Genomic DNA, 27,721 nt, shown 5'->3' on the forward strand with positions numbered 1-27,721 from the left:
ACCTGGAGCCCATGAAGTGATTGTTGCCATGCAAATACAATCTTGAGTGGAAGGGTGTTTTTAAGAAATAATGTCTTAGAAAAGATGTCTAATAAAGACTTCCCTATTTCAAGGCTTGACTTTAATTCATTCTCATGATCTTAGGTGTGGTTTTCTTTTGGGCGGGGGGGGGGGGGGCAGTACTGGGGTTTGGACTTGCACAGATGCTTTTCTACTTGAGTCATGTGCTAGATCTTTTTTATTAGTAGCTGAAGTCACAGGTTCTGAATTTCAGACCAGACCTCCATTCTATGTATACTTCCTGAGTAGCTGAGAACAGGCTGGAACAGCGATCTGGGACTACACACGCCAAGGCGGTGTTTGGGGAGGGGTGACCATGAACCTGCAAGCAGCGAAACTGCAAGCAGCTTGACTGGAAAATGTGAAATAGTTTGCTTTTGTGGCTGTGTGACTCGGGCCGGCCCCACATCAATCCTGCCGCGGCCGTCATAGTTCCCCAAGCCGTTCAAGATCAAGCCTGCTCGGTGTAACTTCTTTGCTGGCTGCGGTGGTTGGTGTAGACCCCGGGCCTCGGCCTCCGCCTCCATCACGTAAGGGCCAAGTGCTGTACAGTATTAGGAGAAGGCGAGGAAGCCGCGACCTTCTCCAACGTGAGCGCCTGGGAGCTTTCATCGGTTTTACCTAGAGCCGGGTGGTGGGAGGCGGCTCTCCGGGCTCCTCCGCGGTGCCGACGGCTTCGGCCTCCGCCGCCGCGACCACGGGCGGGGGGGCGGGGCCGGCGCGCGGCGTCAAGTGCCGCGAGACCTGGGGCCGCTATCGCGAGGCTTGGGGCGGCCTCTGCGCGGCGCCGTAGGCGCGGCTGGCTGGCGGGCGGCAGGTTCGCGCTGTGCCGGCCGTTTAGGGCCGACTCGTGTGGGCCGAAGAGGGCGCGGAGCTCCGGCGCTCCGGGCTCGCCCGTGCCGCTGTTGCCTATGGCGTTTCTGAGGTGACGCTGCCCGCACCGACTTTGTCCGGTCGGAGGCGACACCTATGAACCCGTCGGCGACCTTCCTCGCCGTGCGCCAGGTGAGCGGCGCCGGCCCCGCGGGGCGCGGTTCCCCCGGGCGCCGGGCTGCGGAGTCCACGGTCCTTCCCCACTCACGGAGGCCCGGTCTCGGCTCCGGGCCTCGGCTTGGTGCGGCGCTACCCGCCGGCGAGGCGGAGACACTTCCAGAAGCCTTGCTCGGCGGCCGCAGCCGTCACCCGCCGCCCCGAGCGCGAACTTGCCCGGTGTGCATCCACAGCTGGTGGAGGGAAGCGGGCGTGAATGCCGTGTGCGCACGACTGCCTGCCCGCTTTCCTGCTCCGCAGTCCCGTCCCGCTCGGGGCCGGCTCGCAGCCGCTCGCACCAAATCGTATTTGTGGAATGAATGAATGCATCAGAGACTGGAATTGAAGTCGTGTGACTTGGAATCATTTGACTCTAAATTCCATTTTCTCTGTTTAGTTACTAGTAAGTAATTACAATGAAATAATCATTATTTCTACATCTTGTTTTTCAAGAAGCAGTAATGATGCACACGGGTCTCTAGTGACCTTTTTAACGACTATGTGTGTAAGGCTTTTTTTTCAACCCTAGTTCTAGGGCTTGAACTCAAGGCCTGGGGCCTGTCCCTGAGAGCTTTTTTTGTTCAAGGATAGCACTCTGCCACTGGAGCCACAGTGCCACTTCTGGCTTTTTCTGTTGATGTGGTGCTGAGGAATTGAACTCAGGACTTCATGCATGCTAGGCAAGCACTCTACCACTAAGCCACATTTCCAGCCCTAAGATAGAACTTTTTAAGTAGCGCTTCATGGACAGTAACTACTGTTAGTCAGTAGTACCATTATTCAAATGTAGTGTTGGAGTGGGTGCTGGTGGCTCACACCTGTAACCTTATGCTCAGGAGGCTGAGATCCCCGAGGATTGTGGTTCGAAGCCAGCCTCAGTTGAGTTTGTGAGACTTGATCTCCAGTTAGTCACCAAAAAGATGGAAATGAATCTGCAACTGATAGAGTGCCAGTCATGAGCAAAAAAAAAACTAAGAATGGACAGCATCCAGACCCTGAGCTCAAGCCCCTATAAACACACATACACACACAAGCTGTATGTGCAAGGTAGGGGATGACATTGTTAATTGGAAGCAGAAGTTTGACAAGCTCAAGGGTAAGAATCAGAAATAGGTTTGTGATAAGCCAGTGGAGGTTTTGGAAACAGTCTCACTTTTTTTTTTTTTTTTTGCCAGTCTTGGGACTTGAACTCAGGGCCTGAGCACTGTCCCTGGCTTCCTTTGCTCAAGGCTAGTACTCTGTCTACCACTTGAGCCAAGGCACCACTTTGTACTTTTTCTGTTTAGGTGGTGCTGAGGAATCGAACCCAGTGTTTCATGTATGCTAGGCAAAGCACTCTACCACTAAGCCACATTCCCAGTCCCTCACTTTTTTTTCTTTTTTTAAGAATTGTATGTGGTATGACAGAAAATGGTAGTGTCAGAGTGCATGCTAAGTTTGAAGTTTTAAACATATATAATTTTGATACATTGCTCTTAACAGTGATTTAGACTTTAACTTCAGAATTAGCAAAAGAATATAATTCTTTAGAAAATATACTTTAGCCCATATGTGTTACTGAGTTTTAATTTGATGTAAAACCACCTACTGTGTTTAGAACACGGGGTCAGAAGTTGAGAATACTACTATCGAGAAACAAAGGAAGGAACTGCAGCTGCTCATTGGAGAATTAAAAGACCGAGATAAAGAGCTCAATGATATGGTTGCTGTACATCAAAGACAGCTGCTTTCATGGGAAGAAGATCGGCAGAAAGTGTTGACTCTGGAAGAACGTTGCAGCAAATTAGAAGGTAGAAATGCCTCCAGCCATGGAGGCCTGTGGGGGGAAATGAAGAAATAAAGGACTCTCCTGGGGTTTAGCCTTATTAAAGACAAGATGACTTTATGAATAGCCACATTGAACAGACACAAATAAAGCAGGACCAAGGAATTAAAGCACGGGAGTGAAGGCTGGGACCATAGTTCAATGGTAGAACACTTGCCTAGCAAGCTCATCACAAAAACAAAAATGGAGCAAGCCTAGCCTCTGGGGCCAGAATGTGAATAAAGGCAGGTGTGGTCACACACATCTATAATCCCAGCTTCTGGGAAGGTGGAGATCGGGAGGAATGTGGTGTAAAGCCAGCCCAGGAAAAACATTTGCAAGACTGCATTTCAGAAACCAAGAGTGGTGATTCATATCTGTCATCCTAGCCACATAGGAAGCAGAAATAGTAAAATTGTAGCTCAGGACAGCTTGGGCATAAACGAGAGACCTTATTGGAAAAACAAGGGCTAGGGTCCAGGCCAGCCTGGGAAGAAAGAATGAGATTCCATCAGAAAAACAGGAAAAGGCGAGGATTTGGCTCAAGTGGTAGGGTTCCCAAGGATTGGCCTCTTAAGTCCCCAAATATGATAATGTAATCCAAATAAAAATACAAACAATTGCTCATTAATGTCACATAGTATCATATAAAAGGGATAAGGAGCAAAGAGCCTGTATAACATAGGTTATAGCCATGTGTCTAGTTTTAAGAGGCGCATGAGGTGCTGGAGTGCAGCTCAGTGATGGAGTACTTCCTTCCCCAGGGGCAGTATGCCCTGTGTTGGATTCCTACAGCCTAAAATTAAATGAATAAAAAAGAACAAGACCAATAGCCACTTCACAGAAACACAAACACTGAATGGCCTATTAATATATTAAAAGGTCTTCATTTATCATTTGGAAAATGCAAATCAAAACCATAATGAAACCTTGGCACTACTGGTGGCTCACACCTGTAATCCTAGCTAATAAGGAGGCAGAGATCTGAAGGTAGCAGTTTAAAGCCAGCCCAGGCAGGAAAGTCAGACTTTTATCTGCAATTAACCACCAGAAAACCAGAAGTAGAACTGTGACTCCAAGTGGGTAGAGCACTAACCTGGAGCAGAAAAGCTCAGGGCAGCACCCAGGCCCTGAGTTCAAGCCCCAGGACTGACAATAAAAATATTTAAAAATAAAACCACAAGGAGACACCATTTTACACTTGGTATACTGTCAAAAGTTAGGTGCTACATATATAGAAAATGCCAGAAGTGGCTCTGTGGGTCAAGTGGTAGAGTGCTAGCCTTGAGCAAAAAGAAGCCAGAACAGTGCTCAGGCACAGAGTTCAAGCACCAGGACTGGCAAAAGCAAAACAAAATATATATATATATATTACTTGTTTTAAATATGTTGTATACCTAAGTCAATTGTAATTAGTGAACCGAATTCTCAAAAGCCATTTCAATCTTCAACATTTTTGCCTCAATTTATGTATACCTGAATATTCTTTGGCAGGACTTCACCTTCCATCCCAGGAATATGAGGTCCTGTATGTGGTTTTGGTTCTAGCCAGAAAGAAACCAGCCAACGAATGACAATAACTCGTGCTTTAATGAAAGGCTCCTTTGTACAATAAATTGCTTCATTGGTTTCAGCAAAAAAAAAAAAAAAAAAAAAAAAAAAAAAGTTAGGTGCTGGCGGTGGGAATATGGCCTAGTGGTAGAGTGCTTGCCAATTATACATGAAGCCCTGGGTTGGGAAGATGGGAATTACAAATGCTTTAAGAAATGTTCCAGGGCTGGGGATATGGCCTAGTGGCAAGAGTGTTTGCCTTGTATACATGAAGCCCTAGGTTCAATTCCCCAGCACCATGTATACAGAAAACGGCCAGAAGTGGTACTGTGGCTCAAGTGGCAGAGAGCTAACCTTGAGCAAAAAGAAGCCAGGGAGGGCTGGGGATATAGCCTAGTGGCAAGAGTGCCTGCCTCGGATACACGAGGCCCTAGGTTCGATTCCCCAGCACCACATATACAGAAAACGGCCAGAAGCGGCGCTGTGGCTCAAGTGGCAGAGTGCTAGCCTTGAGCGGGAAGAAGCCAGGGACAGTGCTCAGGCCCTGAGTCCAAGGCCCAGGACTGGCCAAAAAAAAAAAAAAAAAAGAAGCCAGGGATAGTGCTCAGGCCCTGAGTCCAATGCCCAGGACTGGCAAAAAAAAAAAAAGAGAAATGTTCTAGTACTGAGAGGTAGTACATTCCTGTGCCACAAAAGGGTTGTAAGTTCTTGAATAGCAGGGACTGCAGGTATACCCAGCTATGCACAACTTTTTTTTTGGTCTATTGGTCATGGGGCTTGAACTCAGGGCCTGAGCACTGTCCCTGGCTTCTTTTTGCTCAAGGCTAGCACTCTACCACTTGAGCTACAGCGCCCCTTTGGCTTTTTCTACGTATGTGGTGCTGAGGAATCGAACCCAGGGCTTCATGTATGCTAGGCAAGCCCTCTACCACTAGGCCATATTCCTAGCCCTTGAGATGGGTTCTTGCTAACTTTTTTGCATGTTTTGGCCTGAACCAGGATAGTCCCACCTCCATCTCTTCACAACTGGGATTACAGGAGTGAGCCACTGCCCACCTGGCCCACTGTTATACTTGTTGATTTAGTGTTGTGTGTTTTGTAATAAAACATTCTGCAAGAATGACTCCTTAAAACATTCTTAGCAGATGTTTGCTCTTTAACCACTGATTTTGAAAATGTAGTGTGTTTTCCAAACCTATTAAGCATTTTAAGTTTCAGATCTAAAACATAAATTATTGATGAAATTTCCCTCAGGTGAACTGCAGAAAAGATCAGAAATTATCAAGTCACTGATGAGGAAGGTTAAAGTCCTGGAATCTAATCAGAGCGAATGTCAGTCGACCCTTCGGAAGACGCAGCTCCAGCTCCAGGAGATGATCCAGAAAGCCACGCACTCCTCGCTCCTCTCTGAGGACCTAGAGGTTGCTTGCTCATTTACCTAATTTTTTAATTATTATTTTTATATTTTTTGTGTCCCATTAGGTAGTTGATGTTGACCTCTAGTTGATCCTCCTGCCTCTGCTTCTGTGTACTAGGATTTGCCACTGAGCCTAGGCATGGTTTTATTTTTTGATAAGCTGTAGTAGTCCAAATTCTGTTTGAGTTATTAAAATAGTAGATTTCAGTTACTAAAATAGTAGATTTCAGTGTGTACATTAAGTGTTTGTGTGTGCTTGCGTGCATGTGCGTGTGTGTGTGTATGCGCGCGCCTGCCCTTACCAGGGCTTAGACTAAGGGCCTTGGAACTTTCACTTGGCTTTATTGCTTTTGGCTGGTGTATACCACTTGAGCCATACCTCCACTTCTAGCTCTTCTGATGTTCAGTTGGAGATTTGTTTTATTGGATTTATCAGCCCAAGCTGGCTCTAAACCTCAGTTCTCAGATCTCAGCCTCCTGAGTAGCTAGGATTGTAAGTGCTCAGTGAATTTTCAGTTTTCTAACTGGTTATTCATCAGATATGTTTTGAATGCATTTCTTATGAGGCCTAGAGAAAAAGCCAGCTTTTTTGGCTATGTTCTCCATATTCTTGTTTCATAATGATACTTGGGATAGGTCTTGATAACACAATGAATCTCAGTAATGAGTATGAAGTTTATTTATTTTTGGTTCTGGTTTTTGATCTTTTGGGACTTCGAATTGTATAGTCCAAGCTGTTTTTGGACTCCTGCTCCTCCTGCCTTAGCCTCCCAAGTGCTGGGATTATAGGCATGTACAACCATGTACAGTATATTCTAGATATTTGCTAACAATAAAATAAGCTAAAAAATCACTTATTATGATTTCTGGATATGTTGGCTATTTGTGGCAGTAGTACCGAGATTTGAACTTAGGGCCTTATCAATCAGGCACTGTACCTGTATTAGCCATTCCTCTAAGATATCTCTATCTTCCCTTTTTTTCTTTTTTGTACTTGTTCTGGGGCATGCACTCAGGGCCTGGGAGCTGTCCCTGAGCTTTTGTGCTCAAGGCTAGTGCTTTATCACTTTAAGCCACAGCTCCATTTTTGGCTTTTTTTGGTAGTTAATTGGAGATGAGAGCCTCACAGACTTTCTTGCCAACACTGGCTTCAAACCATGGTCCTCACATCTCAGCCTCTTAAGTAGCTAGGATTACAGGTATGCGCCACCAGCACTTGGCCAAGCTATCTCTCTTAATAAGCTTTTATTTTAAAGATAGTCTTAGGTTCATAGCAAAACTGAGTAGGAAGCACAGTACCCCACACTCCCATTCCCCCTGACAGACAGCATCATGGCGGAACATTTTATCCTAGCTGATGAGTCCTCATGGATCGGTCCTTGTCACTCAAAGCCACAGTTACATGAGGTCATTACGATTCATACATTCTGTGGGCCCTGACTACCCTGTGAGATGGTGTGTATCTGCAAGTCAGTGAATAGAGTTACAGAAGGTCCACAGACTTCACTAAGGCTCTTGTTTCATGAAGGAAATCTCATACATGTTCAGTTGTCATTCTTTCATTTTCTTCTTGCTTCCCCACCTAAAATTACATGTAAAAATAGGAAATAAACCTGAAGCATAACCAATAGAATCCAATATGGCAATTAAATGCAAGCAATGGAAACGTGCTTAAGGCAGCCAAGACGTGGGTATCCGTGACAGCTGCTTATTCTGTCAGCTTTGTCCCTCTAGCATGGTAAAGAAAGAAACAGCAAACAGAGTAGAGAAATGAGCCCAACAGAGGCTCATGACAGTAAAGAACGCATTGAAGGACTCACTATTTTTTGTATTGTTCTTTTGTAGGCTAGAAATGAGAATCTCAGCAACACATTAGTGGAACTTTCTGCTCAAGTAGGACAATTACAAGCTAGAGAACAGGCTCTCACCACAATGATAAAGCTAAAGGTAATTAAAAATAATTACACCTCCATTTGCCAGGGCACTTTGTAGCTTACAAAGTATAGTCATATACATTATCTCACTTAAATCCCTTAGCAATCTAGAAATCCAGAGCTGGCCAAGTTGCTCTTTTTAACTTTACTTTATAGAAAGGAAAGCAGAGATGTTTAAAATGATGCTCAAAGATCCCTTGCTACTCAGGAAGCTGAGAGCTGAGGATCAAAGTTAGATGTCAGCCTGGGCAGAAAAATCTATGAGACTCTTATCTCCAATTAACCAGCAAAAAGCTGGAAGTAGAGCTGTGGCTACAGTCATAGAGCGCCAACCTTGAGTGAATAAACTAAGGGACATCACTCAGCCCCTGAGTTCAAGCCCCAGTAGTAGCACGCACACACCTACATCCACATACACACACCCAAAAGTAAGTAACTAAAAATAAAATAGCATGATGTTTTGGTAGAGAAGGCGGGTCTCCATGTGTAGATTTCTGTGTCCAAGCACCACGTGGCCTGGCATGCCCAAGTTAACCTGTCTTCCCAGGTTGCTGCGTGGAATTAGAGTGCTTGTTCATTCTTTTTTGAATTTTGTTTTATTATTTGGCTGTACTGGGGCCTGAACTCAGAGCCTGGAGCTTGCTAGGCAGGTACCCTTTTATTTCTGATAGAAAACTGTTAGCAATCAAGCTAGCACTCACTAGTGTGTGGTACACAGTGGCACCCATCTCTTCTGCAGTAACTCATATCCTTGACAGCTGGTAAGCAGGGAATGAAGGCTGGGCGCTGGTGGCTCATGTCTGTACTAGCTGTTTAGGAGGCTGAGAACAGGAGGCTCATCATCCAGGGTCAGTTCTGGGGAGAAAGCTTGTGAGATCCCTTCTTAACATACAGCTGGACTCAGTGGCATGCACCTGTCATAAGCTATGTGGGGGGCTGAGCTTGGGAGAATCTTGAAGCCAGGCCAGCCTGGGCAGAAGCTTGTGAGACCTCATCCCCTTAGAGAGAAGTGAGGTGTGATAGCATGCCTGCGATATCAGATAAGGTGGAAAGCCTAAGGTAGATAGAGGACAGCTCTGGTGTAATATGTAACCAGTGGTATCGCGTGGGCCTAGCAAGTACACAGCCCTGAGTCCAAACCCCAGTAACTGCCACAAAAATAAACACATAAATGAACGGATGATGGTGGTATAACAGGACACTCATGCTAATGTGACTTCACTAGCACACACAAATGTTTTGACGTGGTCATTCTTCAAGAGATGTAGTAAATTATACAAAGTTTCCTGTAGTGAAACAATGGTCAGCATGGTATCTGCTGCAGTGAAGTGTGGCAAAGCCTTGGTGCCAAGGAGTGTGCTGCAGAGGTTCTGTGTTGGATGGTGGGCTCAGGAGGTAGCTTGCTCAGGAGTTAGCTCATTCAGAATGAAGTGGTACCCTTAGAAAGTTGCAGCAGAAGCCTTGACTTAAGACTGGAAGAAATGAGTGACAGTGTGTCTACAGGCGCTAGCTTAGCATCAGGATGGGCTGGCTTTGAAACTGTCTTTGTCACATGGTCTCATTGTTTTCATTTGTGGTGCTAGGAGCTGGTCCTGTCGCCTTCTGCATGTGGGTGAGTGCTGCCATGTAGCTGGCTCCTCACCATTGTCACCACCACTGGTTTGTTGAATGATTTGAATCAACTTTTATTTTTCATTCGTTGTTAGCACTAAGGTTTGAAATCAGGGCCTTGAAAGAGCTTGTTAGGCCATTATTCTTCCTCTTCAGTTACACCTGACCCTTTTGTTTCACTTATTTTTCAAATGAGGTCCTGTACTTATTGCCCGGTCTAGCCTCAGACTTCAATCCTCCTACTTATATCTTGTGTGTAAGAGATTATAGGTGTGAACCACCATGCTATACTTTTTTATTGAGATGGAGTCTTAACATTTTGCCCAGACTGGCCTCAAACTTTGATCCTCCCAGTTTCCATCTCCTGAGTAAGAGGGACTAAAGGCATATACCACCATGCCTGGTACTGCCCCATCCCTTTTATCTTCCCATAAGTCTCCCTAGTGTGTGAGGTTTTCTCACAGTGCATACATGATGGTACAACAAATACACTTCTGCTTAAGTAGAGGGAAACATGTCAGCAGTAGTTAATCCAGCAAGAATATCACTGTGTTTTGGTTCTTAGGTATTGAGTTGCTTTTCAACAAGTAGATACGTTTTCTGTAATCCCAGCAGTTTTGCAACAAGAGGTTATAATTTACTAGATTACAACGAGGTCTCAGAGACTGAAAAGAGGAAAGACACCAAGTTTATTAGTAATCATGTAATAATTCCACATCTAAGACATGCTAGCCCTTCTCTTGCTGTGCTAGTCTCCTTGGTCACTGAACTGTCTGGTTCTAAACCTTGCAGGACAGTCTGGTGCGGTGAGGGCCCGCTGGGTTCAGGTGTGACTTAGCCATTGGCTGACTGCATCCCTGCCTGTGTGTCAGCAGAGTGAGCTGGCTGGGCTTCTGCAGGCTGCCTAAACAAGTACAGTCTTTCCTAGTAATGTGCTGAGAGTTAAAATTTAACATTACGGTCTTTCATTTGGTTTTAGGACAAAGATATAATTGAGGCAGTCAATCACATTGCAGATTGCTCGGGTAAATTTAAATTACTAGAACATGCTTTACGTGATGCTAAGATGGTAGAGACCTGTATTGTGAAAGAAAAGCAAGATTACAAGCAGAAGCTGAGAACTCTTAAGATTGAAGTCCATAAGCTGAAAGGTGAGGGGGGCTTGGCAAGGTGACATCATCTTGGGAATGGTTTTTCAGCTGGGTTCACTTAATCTTATGCTTGACAATAGCTCTGCTCTTAGCTTGGAATTCTAACATGAAATGTCTGTTTCATTTGTAATTATGATGGCATTCTGTGTTACAAGATATATAACAGACTTGCAAAAGTGTATAATATGCCATATTTTTTAAACGATGCTGCCTTGGTTTAGGTGGCTGTTGGCTAGCTATTGCCAGTATGTGCTGTGTAACAGACAGTAGCAGTGCCTCACCAGCATGTGTCTTACTATCTGATAAACTCAAGTTGGGCCAGTGGGAGTTGCCTGGTCTCAACTGGACCTAGTGAAGCTTCTGAGTAGGGCAGCTCTGCTTCATTGTGTCTTCCCACAGTAAAGATAGGAACTTAAAAGACATGTGAGAAGCCAGGAGCTGTGTCTCATGCCTGTAAAACCCAGCTACTCAGGAGGCAAGACCCAAGGATTGTGGTTCGAAGCCACCTAGGGCAGAAAAGTCCATGAGACTCTTATCTACAGTTAATCATCAAAAAGCAGTAAGTGTAACTCAAGTAGAATTCCAGCCTTGAGAAAAAAATTAAGTGCAAGGCTGAGAGTTACCAGCCCATATGCACAAAAAGAAGGCTTGGTTGTACAAGACTGTGTCTGTTTAAGACATCATCTCGTACTTCTGACCAGCTGCTGTGCCCAACCGCTGTACATCTCAGAATCACAACTACCTCCTCAGGGTTGATTTTCTGCTAGGACTATTCTTAAAGCGTGTTTTCTGGAATACTGTAAAGGAGACAGATCAGGAAGTGCAGATGAAAGTGTGGGCTTCCTCTGCCCTCCTGAGATGCCACTACCTGCCTAGATGTGTTCACCTAGCAGATGCTCAGATCTCACATGTGTTCAGCAGTTTCTGTGGAGCTCCATGTCCCCTTGCTGGAGGCTTGTGGGCAGGATTGAGAATCTCTACTACATCTCAGTAAACTCCTGTTTTGTTTTCATTCTTCATATATACTTGCAACAAAAGTAGTCACCTGGGGCTGGGGATATGGCCTAGTGGCAAGAGTGCTTGCCTCGTATACATGAGGCCCTGGGTTTGATTCCCCAGCACCACATATACAGAAAATGGCCAGAAGTGGCGCTGTGGCTCAAGTGGCAGAGTGCTAGCCTTGAGCAAGAAGAAGCCAGGGACATTGCTCAGGCCCTGAGTCCAAGCCCCAGGACTGTCCAAAAAAAAAAGTAGTCACCCTCTATTTTTTTTGAGACAATATTTCCTCATATAGCCTAGGCTGGCCTCAAATTTTTACCCTTCTGCCTCAGCCTTCTAAATGCTAGGATTACCAGGAGGGCTCCTTTTGAATGACTGAGGACACAATTGAGGCCAAGACCCAAGTCTCCCTCTTGTTTCACTTCCTGGGTAAGGTGTTTGGAGCCTAGCTGGCAGAGGAGGTCGGGAAGGGCTCTGCCAGCTTGGGCTTTGGAGTACATGGTGATTAGTTTGGATTTCATCCTAGGAACTGCAGGAGGGCTTGGAAAATGGACATAGTTGTGAGGGTTTTTTGTTTGTTTGTTTGTTTGTTTGTTTTTTGTGGGTTGTAGGTCTTGAACTCAAGGCCTGGGCACTGGCTTTTGGATGGTTAATTGGAGGTAAGAATTTCCTGCCGGGGCTGGCTTTAAACTGCAATCCTCAGATCTCTGTCTCCTGAGTAGCTAGGATTACAGGTGTGAGTCATTGACAGTAGTTGTTATTTTTAAAGATTGATATGGGTCTCGCTGGACTGTAACAGGAGAAGCCAGGCTGGAGCAGGGTAGCAGGCAGACCCAGAGGTATTGGTGGGGCTGACCATGTTACAGGAGCTGGAAGTCTCTAGGAATTTGCAAGTCCTAGGGTGCAGGTTTTGCCCAGGAAGGAGGGTCTCTTCATAGGAAGAGGAAACACATTTATTTGAGGACTTTCTTTTTCTTTTATTTATGAAGAGGACCTAAATGAAAAGACAACAGAAAATAATGAACAGCGAGAAGAGATTATTCGCCTCAAGCAAGAGAAAAGTTGCCTGCATGATGAATTGATTTTTACCGGTAAAAGCGATCAGTTTAAGTAATTGAAACCTAAAGTGATCAAAATCACCTTAAGTGATTTTGAAACCTAAGCTTTTGAATGCTACTACTGTGGCAAGCTGAAGGATAGTAGCACACTTGCCTAGCATGCTTGAGGCCCTGAGCTCAGATTCCAGTACCTATTAAAACAACAAGAACAAAAGAACCCCTCTGCTCTCCCTACCCTACCCATTGAAGAGCTGGTGAGGGGCCAGACAGAGAACTTGAAAGTTGTTATTAAGCCTCCAGATATCTCTAGTTCCTCTTCTGTAAAAATGAAGGACTGTACTGCCAGTTTAAGCAAATGACTGCTTAAATGAAACATAATATTCTTGCTTTAAAATTCATTTTAAAAGGGTGAGTGCCTATGGCTCACACTTGTAATCCTAATCAGGAGGATGAGATTTGAAGATGGTGGTTCAAAGCCAGCCCTAGCAGAAAAGTCCAAGAGACTTCATTGTTAGGGAAAAAGACAGATTTGAAAAGTCGAGAAGAATGAGAGCAGGCTGAGATGCTGACCTCAACAGACCAAACCAATTTTAATGGAAAGTTGAAGAGGGACACCATGATGACCTGAGGAGAGTCAGAAGACAAAGATGTGCTGGGGGGCAGGTTTGAAAGGACTTCAGTGGGGTCCTGAGTGAAGGTAACTGGAGGGTACAAATAGATTCTGGTTGGGCTTTGCAAGTTTGTAGTACAGAGGCCTGTTTCTGGGAACCTGCTCTGCAAATCCACTGAGCATGTCTGGTTCAGCCAGGTGTGGCCTGCTTCCAGGAACTCAGTCATCTATTAATTACGTGGAGGGGGGGAGTGGACTTTCACAGTTTTGGAATTACAGATTCCCATCATTTATCTCCAATTAAGTAGCCAAAAGCTAGGCTGGAGGTATGGCTCAAGCTGTAGAGTGCCTGCCAGCTGTGAACTGTTATGGGGTACAGAACTTAGACCCGCTACTGGCAAAAAAAAAAAAAAAGAAAGAAAGAAAAAACATCTTGATGACTGATAGAGGATGTTTATAATTTTGTAAACACTAGGTGTAACAATAGGAATTCAAAAGGCCAGAGGTGTAGCCAAAGTGGTAGAGTGCACAGAGCCTACTGTGTAGTCCCAGCAACAACAACAACACACACACACACACACACACACACACACACACACACACACACACACACACTGAGACACAGAGCATTTTTCTAGTTTTGCAAATAAATGACCTGTAGTTACTACAGTGTGTCATCTGTGACTGAAGTAAGGATTCTGGGGTTGAATTCCCCACATATAGCCAAGTCCCCTTCTGATGAAGATGGCTTCCACGCCTGCTGGGTGCCTTCACCCCTGCTGGTGCCCTAGCATGGCTCATCCACCCCTTCTCAAGTGTCTACCACTGAAGGCTTCCCTGTCTCCTTCCCACAGAGAGCTGACTTGCATCCTTAATAGCCCAGGTTTTCTTAGGACTTCATGCCAGTAACTTGTTTGTCTTTTTATTTATTTATTTATTTATTTATTGCCAATCCTGGGGCTTGAGACTCAGGGGCTGAGCGCTGTCCCTGGCTTCTTTTCTTTTCTTTTCTTTTTTTGTTTCCCTCAAGGCTAGCACTCTACTATTTGAGCCACAGCGTGGCTTCTGGCTTTTTCTGTTTATGTGGTGCTAAAGAATCAAACCCAGGGCTTCATGCATCCTAGGCAAGCACCGTACCGCTAAGCCACACTCCTAGCCCACCAGTAACTTATATTAGGGAGATTGTAGATTTTGAGGCAGTTTGAAATAAAAACTCTGGATCTACTCATACCTACACTCAATTCTTCTCCTAATACCTACACTCAATTCCTCTCCTAGAAAGAGAACCTGTTTCTACAGTTTAAAAGGAAATAAACAGGGGCTGGGAATATGGCCTAGTGGCAAGAGTGCTTGCCTCGTATACATGAGGCCCTGGGTTTGATTCCTCAGCACCACATATGGCAGAAAATGGCCAGAAGTGGTGCTGTGGCTCAAGTGGCAGAGTGCTAGCCTTGAGCAAAAAAGAAGTCAGGGACAGTGCTCAGGCCCTGAGTTCACGGCCTAGGACTGGCCAAAAAAAAAAAAAAAAAAAAAAAGGAAATAAACAGTATTTTACAATAGGTTTTTAAATTTTGATCTTCTGTGATTCACCATAGGGACAAAATACAGTGTTTTACCACCAGAGGGCACCATTTCCTTATTTCTAAGATGGCCAGGTCAGTTAACACCGCTTTAGGTAAAAGGCAAAGCAAGCAGAGTTGAATTCAGTCCATGTGAGGGCCTTTGTGTGCCCTGTGCTCTCTAGAGCTAAGAAGCTTATATACCCACAGAGACTTTATTACTCTATGGAAGTTAAGAACAGACTAGCTTGGAAGGTCAGAGGAGGAAGTTCCTATGCTATTTTAAGTTTCTCTTTTTGAGTTCGGGAATATGGTATACCTGAAGCCCTGGGTTTGATTCCTCAGCATCACATATGTAGAAAAAACCAGAAGTGGTGCTGTGGCTCAAGTGGTTGAGTGCTATCCTTTGAGGAAAAAGAAGCCAGGAACAGTGCTCAGGCCCTGAATTTAGTCCCCAGGACTGGCAAAAAAAAAAAAAAAAAGTTTTTTTTTTCTCTCTCTCTTTCCCTCTTTCTCTTTGCAGTACTGGAGTTGGAGCTCAGGAGCTGCATACTTGCTAGAAAAGTGCTCTCTCTCCTGAGCTATATAATCCATTTTGTAAAATTGCCTAATTTTAATAATTTCTTAAACTCATTTCTGAGCACCTTTCTGTAAGGCCTGCCTGGGAAGGCCCTTGCAGACACTGCCTCCCCTCCTGTCTAAATCTGCCCAGTATCTGTGTTACCTAGGTAACTGGCACACCTGGAAGCAGTTACCTCCTGCTTCTCTAAGGTCACTTCCATACCAGTATGGCCACACCTTCCATCACCTGGCCATACCCTCTCCCCTTCCCTAGATAAGCCTGGGCCAAGCAGCTCCCCCTTCTGCCTTGAGTCTCCATGGTACAGGCCGTTTCTGAAATAAACTTTTCTCTCCAGCCTGAATACCCTTTGGTATTCTCTTCATTGGCTACCTCATTTAAACCTTACACTTTCTATTGAAGACAAATACATACCATTGTCTCAAAACTTTTTTTGTGTGTGTGCCAGTCCTGGAGCTTACACACTAGGCCTGGGCACTATCCCTAAGCTCTTCAGCTTAAGGCTAGCACTCTACCACTTATGCCACAGTACCACTTCTGGTTTTTCTGGTGGTTAATTGGAGATAAGAATCTCACGGACTTTCCTGCCTGGGCTGGCTTTGAACCACAGTCCTCAGATCTCAGCCTCCTGAATAGCTAGGATTATAGGCATGAGCCACCAGTGCCTGGCTCCTTTTTTTTTCCCCCTAGTGCTGTACATTAACTATTTTGCTCAATGTTGGTGCTCTATCACTTGAGCCACACCTCTACTCTCCACTTTTTGTCTTTTAATTGTAGATAAGTATCCCAGTCCTTGGGCTAGGAATATGACCTAGTGGTAGAATGCTTGCCTCATGTACATGAAGCCCTGGGTTTGATTCCTCAGCACCACATATACAGAAAAAGCCAGAAGTGGCACTGTGGCTTAAGTGGTAGAGTGTTAGCCTTGAGCAAACAGAAGCCAGGGACAGTGCTCAGGCCCTAAGTTCAAGCCCCAGGACTGGCAAGGAAAAAAAAAAAGAATCCCAGTCCTCAGATCTCAGCCTCCTTAATTAATTAACTTATTTATTTGTCAATCCTGGGGCTTGGACTCAGGGCCTGAGCACTGCCCCTGGCTTCTTTTTGCTCAAGCCTAGCACTCTGCCACTTGAGCTACACTGCCACTTGTGGCCGTTTTCTATGTATGTGGTGCTGGGGAATCGAACCCAGGGCTTCATGTATACAAGGCAAGCACTCTTGCCACTAGGCCATATTCCCAGCTATCAGCCTCCTTAGTAGCTAAGATTACAGGCATGAGCCACCAGTGCCCAGCTTTGTGTGTTTTAATTATAAAAGTGAATTGAGTAAACAGGAATTGTGTGTGTGTGTGTGTGTGTGTGTGTGTGTGCCATTAGTAGGGTTTGAACTTATGAACACAGACTTACACTTGGCTGGTGCTCTACCCCCTAAGCCACACCTCTACTGACTAGCTAGAATTACAGGCATGAGTGACTGATGCTTCATTTTTCAGTTTTTAAGTTCAGGAACAAAAAAAATGTTAGTTGTTTCTTTTTAATGGGTACTGGGGATGGAACCTAGGGCCTCCTGCTGGGCAAGTGCCCTGCCATTGAGCCATACCCTTAAAAATTTAGAAGTAGAATGCTGTATATTGGTATGGTGATTAAAAATGTTTAATTGTTTCTGTTTTTTTTAATAGTAGAGAGAGAAAAGAGGAAAGATGAGTTACTGGATATTGCAAAGTCCAAGCAAGAACGTACAAACTCTGAACTGCATAATCTGAGACAGGTATGGCCCCAGTTGTCATAGCCCTAGCAGGGAGAGGTTGAAGAGCTAACCAGGAGCTGTATGCCTGTTTGCTTTGTTTCTGGCACTGAGAGAATCTTACTCAGTAGACATATACCTACTTAGCCTCCTAGATGAGTCTTGGTTAGGGTAATTAAAAGTTAGAGTCAGACAGAGGTGGCTCATGCCTGTAATCCTAGCTACCTGAGATCTGAGGATCATGGTTTGAAGCCAGCCCAGCCAGGAAAGTCTATGAGACTCTTATCTCCAGCTAACTACTAAAAAGTCAGAAGTGGAGCTATGGCTTAGTGGTAGAATATCAGCCTGAAGCACAAAAGTTAAGGGATAACATCTAGTACCTGAGTTCAAGTCCCAGTACTAGTACGATTTTTTTTTAAGATAAGGGACCAGCTACAATAATTTCAGTGTGAAAATAGGAAAAATCAAAGCAAAAACTGTGTGATCCTTATTATTACATATTGTATTGATTGATCGATGTCTCTGGCAGATTTATGTGAAACAACAGAGTGACCTGCAGTTTCTTAATTTCAATGTGGAAAATTCTCAGGAATTGATCCAGTTTTATGACGCAAAGATGGAGGAGTCAAAAGCCCTAGAATCCAGGTAATCTCAGCAGATGTTCTGACCTATGTTTTACTTCATCAGTAGATCAGCATTTATTTAGTGCTTCCTGGAGGCTAGTAGGAAATAAATACATGTGAGTTAGCAATTATCTTCATAATCCTAGCTTCTGCCCTAAGAATTTCAGGCATAATGCCAATTTAGCCACTTGATAAAAGTAAAACCAACCTTCCTTCCTTCCTTCCCTCCCTCCCTCCCTCCCTCCCTCCCTCCCTCCCTCCCTCCTTCCTTCCTTCCTTCCTTCCTTTCCTCCCTCCCTTTTTGTGATGGGCCTGGGCACTGTCCCTGAGCTACTTTTGCTCAAGGCTAGTGCTCTACCATTTTGAGCCACAGTGCCACTTCTAGTTTTCTGGTGGGTAATTGGCGGTAAGAAGCTCACAGACTTTCCTGCCTGGGCTGGCTTTGAGCCATGATCCCCAGATCTCAGCCCCCTTAGTAGAGTTAGGATTACAGAAATGGGCCACCAGTGCCTGGCTTCTTGGAGCTTTTTTGTTCAAGGCTAGCACTTTACCACTTGAGCAATGGGTCTATTTATGGCTTTTTTAAGTAGTCAATTGGAGATAAGAATCTCACAGACGTTTCTGCCTAGGCTGGTTTTGAACCACAATCCTCAGATCTCAGCCTCCTGAGTAACTAGTATTTAGGTGTGAGCCAGCAGTGCCCACCAAAAGTAAAATCTTTATGCCTTATTTGTGTTTCTTGGGTGGAAGGCTTGGAATTAAAGTAGAAGTGAGAGATAGACTTTTAATAAACATGCTCCACAACATTAAGACACTGGACTAGAAGAGGAAATAGAAGCATATATGGGTTGTGGCATTTGGCTCAAAGAAATGTCAAAAGAATGGCATTAGCACTGAAGTAGAAACTGGATCCTAGGAGAATGCTGCCCTTGGTTTCATCTTCCCACTTGGCCTGACTTGTAACTACAAGCACTGTGGGAATATAAATTGAAATATACAAGGTGTGCTTTCATTAACAGACGTTACCATACCACATTAGAAGTCAGTCTACATTTCCAAGCAGAGATATTGGAGTGGAGAAACACAAGTGTTAGGGAAGTTCCCTCAGCAGATCTGCAGCAGCAGGGGACCACCAAGTCTGGACTGGATTGAGCTGACCACAGCTCCTCTCCCTATAGAACAGATTCAAAATGGCGGGAGTTAGCAGCTGCAGGAAGTGGGTGAGAGAGGCAGCTGCTGCTATTCAGCACCCCAACTGCTGCCACCACCCAGACTATGGAGTGCTCTTTCACGGGTGGAAGCCCGATGCTGCGCTTCCTTCGTGAGCTTCATTGCCACTTGGAGGTACTCTGTGAGCCGAGGCTACTTCTTCCCACCGGAGAGTGGTTTATGCCATTATAGGAGATAGTTGTGTTTTCTCAGGAATCAGAGTGATACAGATCGGAATATCTGGGCACATGTTGGGCTTGGTGGTGTGTGCCTATAATCCCAGCACTTAGAATACTGAGGCAGGATTTCAACATGGCAAGATCTGTCTCAAAAAGGACAACTAGGGCTGGGGATATGGCCTAGTGGCAAGAGAGCTTGCCTCCCATACATGAAGCCCTAGGTTCGATTCCCCAGCACCACGTATACAGAAAATGGCCAGAAGGGGCGCTGTGGCTTAAGTGGCAGAGTGCTAGCCTTGAGCAAAAGAAGTCAGGGACAGTGCTCAGGCCCTGAGTTCAAACCCCAGGACTGGCCAAAAAAAAAAAAAAAGAACAACTAAGTACATGTGACATGGAAAAAAAACCTTAATAGAAGGTGTGTTTAAAAGTTGTGCTTAGACTACTGTCGACATATTGTCTAATGTCGACATTACATTTAAAGTCCTAGGCGAATTTTCTTTGGCGTAGGCCACGTGGCTACTGTATATGTTCTTGGGACATTGGGTATTGTATATATGTCTGCCTGACCTAGGGAAGGGAAAGAAAAACAGGGTGTAAGATATCACAAGAAATGTACACACTGCCCTACTATGTAACTGTACCCTTTTTGTAGACCTTATCAAAAAAATTTTGTTTAATTAATAAATAAAATTTTAAAAATAAATTAATTAAAAAAAAAAAGTTGTGCTTAGCCAGGAGCTGGTGGTGCCGGTTATCTTAGCTGCACAAGAGGCTAGAATTTGAGGATCATGGTTTAAAGCCTTGTTATAAAAGTCTGTGGGATTCTTATCTCCCATTAACTACCAAAAAGCTGGAAGTCAAGGCATAGCTCAAGTGGTAGAGCTCTAGCCTTAAGCAAAAAAGCCAAGCAAGAGCTCAAGGCCCTAAATGCAAGCCTCACTTTTGGTACACACACACACACACACCACATACACACACACACACACAGAGTTTTGCTATATTTCTGTAGTATTTTTGGTGGTTTTCTCATTCAGACAGTGAGTACTATAGGAGTTGAGGGTGGGAAAGGAGATGAGTAGGGGCTTGCTGGTCAGAAAGGCTTCTGAGACATGGAGCTCAGGAGATCAGACTCATTATACTATTGCTGCTTGGGGAAAGTCATGGCAGCGTCACATCTAATCTTACAACTTGCTTTTCTTTGTAATGCCACTGTAGCAGAGACATGTCTTTATCTGACCTCGAAAATAACTACTCAAAAATCGATATTAAGAGAGACAAATGTAAGAAGTCACTGGTTAAGGATCAAAAATTCGAGGCCATTTTGGCTCAACAAAAGGCAGACAAAAACTCTTGTGATGTGTGCAAAGAGAAGAAGCTGCAGATAAATAGTGCAGCTGGAGAAAAAAAGATATTTACGCTCTCATCTGTGCTTACCAAAGACCTAGTGGGCAAGCACAAGTGTTGGTCTTTGGGTGGAAAAATCCAGATTGAACCTGAAAACAAAGTTGCATTGTGCAAGATGCATGCACGATCCCTGAGAGATCATGAATTTGGGGTTCTAAATGAAGAGAAGCAGCTCTCGGAAGTGTCGCTGCCTGATGAAAAGCAGTGGCAGGACATTGGTGTTTACCTGGGCCTGGCCAGCTGTTCTGACTCTCGAGAGCCCGAGCGGCTAGATGTGGACTGTCAGGACCCGACAGACAGATCGGATGCCTCCTGTGGCCCAAAAGACAATGGATGTCTGGCTGAGAGCAACCTGTGCATATCCAAGTGCTGCCACCCAAGTAACTTGATCATCGAGGCCCCGGGCCACATGTCTGATGCCGAGTGGATGAACATCTTCAAGCCAGGCAGAGGGCACAGGATTGTCCGCCACAAAACCGTGTGCGCGTGTGCAGGCAGCCTCGGCGGAACCAAGTATAATTCTTCCTCCACAAGGTTAGTGAGGCGGGACACCCGCCGGCTTGTGGAAGTTGGAGGCAAGCACTCTTGACACTAGGCCATATTCCCAGCCCTTCTTGAGGAAGTTGGCAATGCCTCCAGCAGAGTGCCCTGAAATCTTCCTCAGGACAGCTCTTCTCCCCGCCTTGCACTCACAGGGAGTGTGCCAGCACCGGTGGTACTGAGTTGAGCAAATAGGTTTTACTAGAAAGCGAGTGAGTAGCCCCTGTAGCATGCAGGGCTGCCCCTGAGCGGAGCTCCCCCGGGACCATTTGCACAGAACAATTGATCCTGACAGGGTCAGCAACTCAATACCTGTCCATCCTCATCAGGTGACCAGGCGGGAATCACACCCATTCACTTCTCCCTCATGTTCCCTGTGTTCCCTTCGTACTGCCTCTGACTGCACAGTACACTTTCTTTCTTTAAAACAGATGGAGTGAGGGATAGGATATCTATGTTTCATAAGCTAATGAAAGTTATTCTTTTAAGGGAGGAAATGGATTAGGTATTAGCATACACTGAATTATTCAGGTTCATTTTATTGTTAGAATTGCTGAATCTTGTGGTTGAGCAGTACTGTAATAATGTCTGCTATTTTTAAAGAAAGCATAGCTCTTCAGTCTTAAAATACAGAAAGGATGACATTTCTATATTGAGAGCATTATTTTAATGATTGAATTGACTTTCATAGGACTTTATGTTAAAATGTCTGGCATTATTATTTGGAGTATTTGTCGGCCCTTTTAAAAGCTTTAGTCTTCTAAAACCTATTTTTCCTCTTTGCCTGTTGCAAAGTTAAGAAGCAGTTGGCACACTAAATGTCATCTAGTGGTGTTTGCTGAGTGATGTGCAGATAGCTGGACAGTAGGTCACCACTGCCCCTCTGCTTGGCTTGTTCTGAGAGCAGAGTCTATATATTAAATGTAAAAATCCAAATTTTTGTCCAAGGTTTTCTGTCAAGGCACTTTTGTCCTAGACTAACTGAAAATAATTGAAGTGCTGCCTGTTGTGCCAGCCCCTGCCCCGGACTTGATTAGGCAGGAGAGCCAAGCATGCTTTCCTGTTTCCCTTACAGTTCAAGAACCTGTGTGGCCACTTCATTATCTAAGGAAAAGGTTCGCATTTGCTCCACTTGACAAATAGAGGCTTGCCTGTGGCAGAAGCCAGCAGCGGCGGCTCTCCCGTGTGTCCTCTGAGCCTGGGCAACTGTGGGGTCAGGGACCAGAGTAGACCTAAGTCTCCTGAACCCAATTTGCCTTAGACTGTGCTATTTCCCTTGTTCCTAGAACTTGCTTTTCTTTTTTTGAAACAGGTCCTTAAACATGCTAAGCAAGTGTGCTTACACATGCTAAATATGTGTACTTGAGCTGCATGCACCTCAGCCCACTTTGTGCTTGTTTACAAGAGGGAAATTCCTTTTTTTTTTTTTTATACCAGTCCTGGGGACTGAGCACTGTCCCTAGGTTTCTTTTGTTCAAGGCTACACTCTACCACTGCCACTTCTGGCTTTTTCTTTTCTTTTTTTTTTTTTTTTTTGGCCAGTCCTGGGCCTTGGGCTCAGGGCCTGAGCACTGTCCCTGGCTTCCTTTTTGCTCAAGGCTAGCACTCTGCCACTTGAGCCACAGTGGCACTTCTGGCCGTTTTCTGTATATGTGGTGCTGGGGAATCGAACCCAGGGCCTCATGTATACGAGGCAAGCTCTCTTGCCACTAGGCCATATCCCCAGCCCCGCTGGCTTTTTCTATATATGTGGTGCTGAGGAATCGAACCCAGGGCTTCCTGTATACAAGGCAAGCGCTCTACCATTAGGCCACATTCCCAGCCCTTATAGTTACCCTTAATTGCAAATTTTGTTTTAATTATTACTATTTTATTTTTTTTTGTCTGTGTAGGGCTTGAACTCTGGACCTGGGTGCTGTCCCTGAGCTCTTCATCTCAAGGCTAGTGCTCTACCATTTGAGCCACAGCACCACTGGTTTTCTGGTGGTTAAATGGAGATAAGAATCTCATGGACTTTCCTGCCTGGGCTGGCTCTGAACTGCAATCCTGAGATCTCAGCCTCCTGACTAGTTAGGATTACAGGCATGAGACACCAGTGCCTCGCTTGTTTTAATTCTTATTTGAAAAAGATGTGCATTGATGTATATGCAAATCTATATAATATCCTACTCAGCTTGTGCTTCATCATTTAAAAATCAAGTTTAAGCTGGAGGTGGTGTTGCATGCTTACAATCTATCTCAGCACTCAGAAGGCTGAGGTAGGAGGATCAAAAGTTCAAAGCTGGTGTCTCTCTCCCTGTAAAAGCACCCTCACTCTTAGAGTGTGCCCTGCCCTTCTGTTTGTGTGATTGTCTGCTTTCCTGCTTCCATACTTACTCGATAAAGCTCTGCCACATGTTCTTACCATCCCCCCCCCAAATAAAGTTCAAAGTTAGCCTGGACTACATAGTAAGATTCTGTCTCTGAATAAATAACTGAAAACCTAACCCTTTTTTGTCCTTCTGAGGCACTTTCAAGAGTAAGGTACTGGTGTGCATGCCCAGTGCTATTTTCAGGTTGCTGTTTCTGTCTGGTTTTCCTGTTCACAGTGAACTCATTGCCCTCCAGCATTCCCACTCTTTGGATTCTTCAAAATGTGCCGGAAGAGAGGATGAGAGCGAAGTCCCACCTGAGAAAAAGAACTTGTCCAAGGCTTTGTTCCTCAGCAAAGACGGCACACTGTCTGGAGAGAAGGTTTGTGTTTTGCTTAGCAGCTCAGGTGTCTCAGCAGGAATTTCTCCAGTGGCCCTAGTGCCTAACTTTGGCCATTCCTCAGTTTCTGAAATTGCATTTTGAGACCAAGGTTCCTGTTAAGCAATCCAGGAGTGTGAAGAGGAAGTTAGGGGGAAGCAGGGTCACTAAGAGTCACTGCTCTCCAGACCTGAGCACTTGCTCAGGACCCTTTCCCAGGCTTGCTGGTACTCCAGGGTCCTCTGCAGTGACAGCCGCCAAGGTGGGATCTGGGCTCCTGGAAACCTCTGTCTTTCCTTCCTTACAGGGCAGGTCTGCATGGCTCTGTTACTTCCCCAGCACTCAGCCGTAGAGGCCCCGGGCCCACATATTAGCGTTTCCTCTGCATTACATGGTCAACCACAGTCTACTTCACCTTCTGCTTTCTCTAAACTGTCCTATTGTGTCAAGGCACCCTCTCACCCTCCCAGGGGATTGACACACATGTTAACATTTTATACAATGGGTGCAAAAAGCAGCCTCAGGGATGGGAATCTGGCTTAGTGGTAGAGTGCTTGCCTAGTATGCATTAAGCCTTGAGTTCGATTCTCAGCACCACATATACTTAGAAAAAGCTGGAAGTGGTGCTGTGGCTCAAGTGGTAGAGTGCTAGTCTTGAGCAGAAAGAAGCCAGGGACAGTGCTCAGGGTCTGAGTTCAAGCCCCAGGACTGGCCAAAACAAAACAAAACAAAAAAATGCAGCCTGTTGCTTGTTTGCGTCCTTGGAGACAGCCCCTTGCCATGAAATAAGTATTTTAAGCATTAAGAAAGAAAAGACCCAACACTTAGCAGTTGAACAGGAGTTTACATTTGGCATATTTCTTTTTGAAGAAATAAATTTGGAGAGAAGAAGTGTGAGCCCTGCCTTCCATGTGCCCCTGGCACACTCCCCAGGGGGTTGTCTGTTGTAGTGTTTGATGTCCACTGTCAGGTGGTTACCTCCATATCTGTGAACTCCATTAACCTGGGTTACTTTACCAGGATGACTTTTCGCCCACAAGTAAGCTTCAGCGGCTGCTGGCAGAATCCAGGCAGATGGTCACAGATCTGGAACTGAGCACGCTGCTGCCCCTCAGCTGTGAGACCCACACCAGCAGCGACAGAAATGTGAGTTTCCTTTCTGCTGCCTTCTGGGAGCATCTGAGCCCTCCATACACCCACCACTGGCAGGCAGCCTTAGCTTCCTGTGTTTCCCTGGGTAGGGGATGGGAAGAAGGGCAGAGGAGGGAAAGGAGAGGGAGGGCTAAAAGGATGAAGCCATACTCAAGTGTCCCTGCATCCAATCTGCCTCTGCCTCTTTCTCATTTCCTGGGACATGTGAAGCAATTTGGTGTGTGTGCTGACAGAGCCTTGGCCTGGTAACTACAGCTCTACCCTTTGCCCAATTTTTAGAAACACAGAATTTCAAATACAAAATTTTAAGTATACACACAAGTAGAATAATATAACCACTCCCTTTCAACAGCCATCAAATTCTTGCCACTTTAATTTTTCCCATCTATATACTTTTCTTTTTTTGTGAGTTGTGGGGGCTTGAGCCCTGGGCCCTGTCCCTGAGCTCTTTTGCTCAAGGCTAGTGCTCTACCACTTGAGGTACAGCATACTTCCAGTTTTCTGGTGACTAATTGGAGGTAAGAGTCTTGTGGACTTTCCTACCTGGGCTGTCTTCAAACTGTGATCCTCAGATCTCAGCCTCCTGGGAAGCTAGGATTACAAGTGTTAGCCACCAGTGCCTAGCTTTTTTAAAGCTCAGAGAAGGAGTGTGTGTGTGTGTGTGTGTGTGTGTGTGTGTGTGTGTGTATGTGTGTGTATGTGTGCATGCTGCCAGTTGGGACTTGAACATAGGACCTGAGCACTGTCCTTGAGCTTTTTTGCTCAAGGCTAGTGCTCTGCTACTTGAGTCACACCTCCATTTCTGTTGGATGGAAGTATGGATGGGAGGAAATCATTGTCGGATAGACAGATTGTATGAGATTGCTTCACATGTCCCATCAATGCCCGAAGGGTCTTTCAGAGGCCTTTCTGCTATATTTGCATGCAGATTTCTCAGGTATTTTCTACTTTCTCTATCCTGGTACTAATTTGGGAGTTGTTTTTCAGAACTCAGAAGTATTAGAAGAATCAGCTCCAAAGAATGTCATTGTCAGTCACTGAAGGAAGCAAGCTAGCTTGTTGTCCTGGGTAAGTCACCTTTGCTTGTCTCACTTGTATCTCAGTTGATATTTAATAAGTAACTCAGGAATGCTGATACTGTGGAGTCAGGCCATGCATTTGTTTGGCCAGTGATCTTTTCTCTCATTTGACCTGTTTCTACTGTACATACCTTCTAAACGGAATCAGAAGAAAAGTCAAAATGTCATTCTGGGTACCTAGAATTTTGAATTTAAGGAAGTGAATACCTAGATCTAGCTTTAAAATGAGAATCTAAGGCCAACCATACTAGTACTTGTCTGTAATCCCAACACTTAGAGACAGAAGCAGGAGATTATAAATTCATAGCCAGCCAGAGCTACATAGGGAGACCTTGTTTTAAGAGCAACACTGAATTATCATTTCATCTGAATGTCTGGAAAGCAATTGTTACATGGGGTTGCAAACTTTGTAAGAGTTTAATGAAAGCCAAGCCCTGGTGGCTCAGGCGTATAAACCTAGCTACTTGGAGGTGGAGATCTGAGGACCACAGTTCAAAGCCAGCTCAGGCAGGAAAGCCTGTGAGACTCTTGTCTCCATTAAATACTCAAAGAAAGCTGGAAGTGGCGCTGTAGCTCAAGTGGTAGAGTTCTGTCCTTACACACAAAGAGGCCCTAAGTTCCAAGCCCCAGGACTGGTACACACAAAAAAAGTTTGTTGACCCAGGAAGCACTTGTTTGGGTGTCCTTCAGTTAGACCTTCATCTCACATGAAATGTCTGATGAGTTACACAGCACAGACATTGCAGGTGTCCGCAGTGTGAGCCAGGAGCCTTCAAAGTGCCGAAGGCAGGAAGCAGGAGCCCTTGGCCTTGCTTCTCTCCCTGCAGTCCCCGCTCTCATTGCTGAGAAGGTCTCTATTTAGAATGCATTGCATGGCCTTGCATCAATGAAAATCTAATGTGCAGCCAGTGGGGTAGAATCAGGAGCTTTCAACTCACTATCCAATGGCTCAATGATTTTCATTTGTGGACTGTTTCCTTCCCCCAGAAGCAGACTTTTCATCACTGGGGAGGCAGACATCCCAGAACATACTTCACCTGGAAACAGGCAAGCAGACCTAACACCAAAAGAAAGCAGAAGCTGAAACTGACTTCCTGAGGCATCTATATTTTATTTGTTTTCAATTAACCATTTATGTACACAGGGAATATTTTCTTGTAGAGGAAACAAGGCCTTCTTGTACCTACACAGCCTAGAATTACACTGAGGGGAAAAAAAACTTGTCTGTAAGATTGAGTACATAGAGCCTCGCATGGAAAATGCCACCCAGCCCCCTGCTTTCTAACCCAGGTGCTCATTCAGGTTACAACCAGCATCCTAACTAGGCCAGCTCCAGGTACCTGAAAAACTGTCTCTAGAACCCAGAGCTTTCCCAGAGCTTTGGTCGCCTTTGCTGGGCCTGACCACGTGGGAGGAGATGGTGGAAGTTCACTGTGTTGCTGCCTGTGACATGACAGCAGGCCGGTCCGACCCAGCCGAGCCCAGCAGTGCCTCGGCCAGGCCTGCCATCGTCTACTTACACACCACAGCTTGCTTCACGACCAGCTTCTAGATGGACGTTTTTATACTAAAGACTAAAACACTGCTGTTTTAACTTGCAAAGTAATTATTTTTTTAAAAAAAGAATATACTTTGTACCTCTGTTCCCTTCTAAGAGAATTGATCAGCTTCAGTCAATAAAGCTATTTTTAATAATAAAGAA

General features: G+C 45.1%; 1 protein-coding gene across 13 annotated transcripts; it reads left to right on the forward strand.

Annotated features, from left to right (window-relative positions):
- Positions 1-854: 854 nt before the first annotated feature.
- Ccdc62 (coiled-coil domain containing 62) lies at positions 855-27,721 on the forward strand. Of its 13 annotated transcripts, none has more exons than XM_048343043.1 (13): positions 855-1,065; positions 2,687-2,879; positions 5,699-5,865; positions 7,707-7,808; positions 10,386-10,557; positions 12,546-12,647; positions 17,039-17,127; positions 17,633-17,748; positions 20,330-21,052; positions 23,647-23,791; positions 24,809-24,934; positions 25,928-26,008; positions 27,013-27,721. In XM_048343043.1, exons 1-12 carry the CDS (start codon positions 1,030-1,032, stop codon positions 25,979-25,981), a joined length of 2,025 nt encoding a protein of 674 aa, XP_048199000.1. In that variant the 5' UTR covers positions 855-1,029; the 3' UTR covers positions 25,982-26,008; positions 27,013-27,721. The 13 variants fall into 13 exon arrangements, 12 of the variants coding, with proteins under 12 accessions (XP_048199000.1, XP_048199002.1, XP_048199001.1 ...); XM_048343045.1 differs by having other exon boundaries at positions 20,330-21,031; positions 27,010-27,720; XM_048343044.1 differs by having other exon boundaries at positions 17,042-17,127; positions 27,010-27,720.

The sequence above is a fragment of the Perognathus longimembris genome, chromosome 3 (assembly GCF_023159225.1).
Source record: "Perognathus longimembris pacificus isolate PPM17 chromosome 3, ASM2315922v1, whole genome shotgun sequence".
NCBI classification, from domain to species: domain Eukaryota; kingdom Metazoa; phylum Chordata; class Mammalia; order Rodentia; family Heteromyidae; genus Perognathus; species Perognathus longimembris.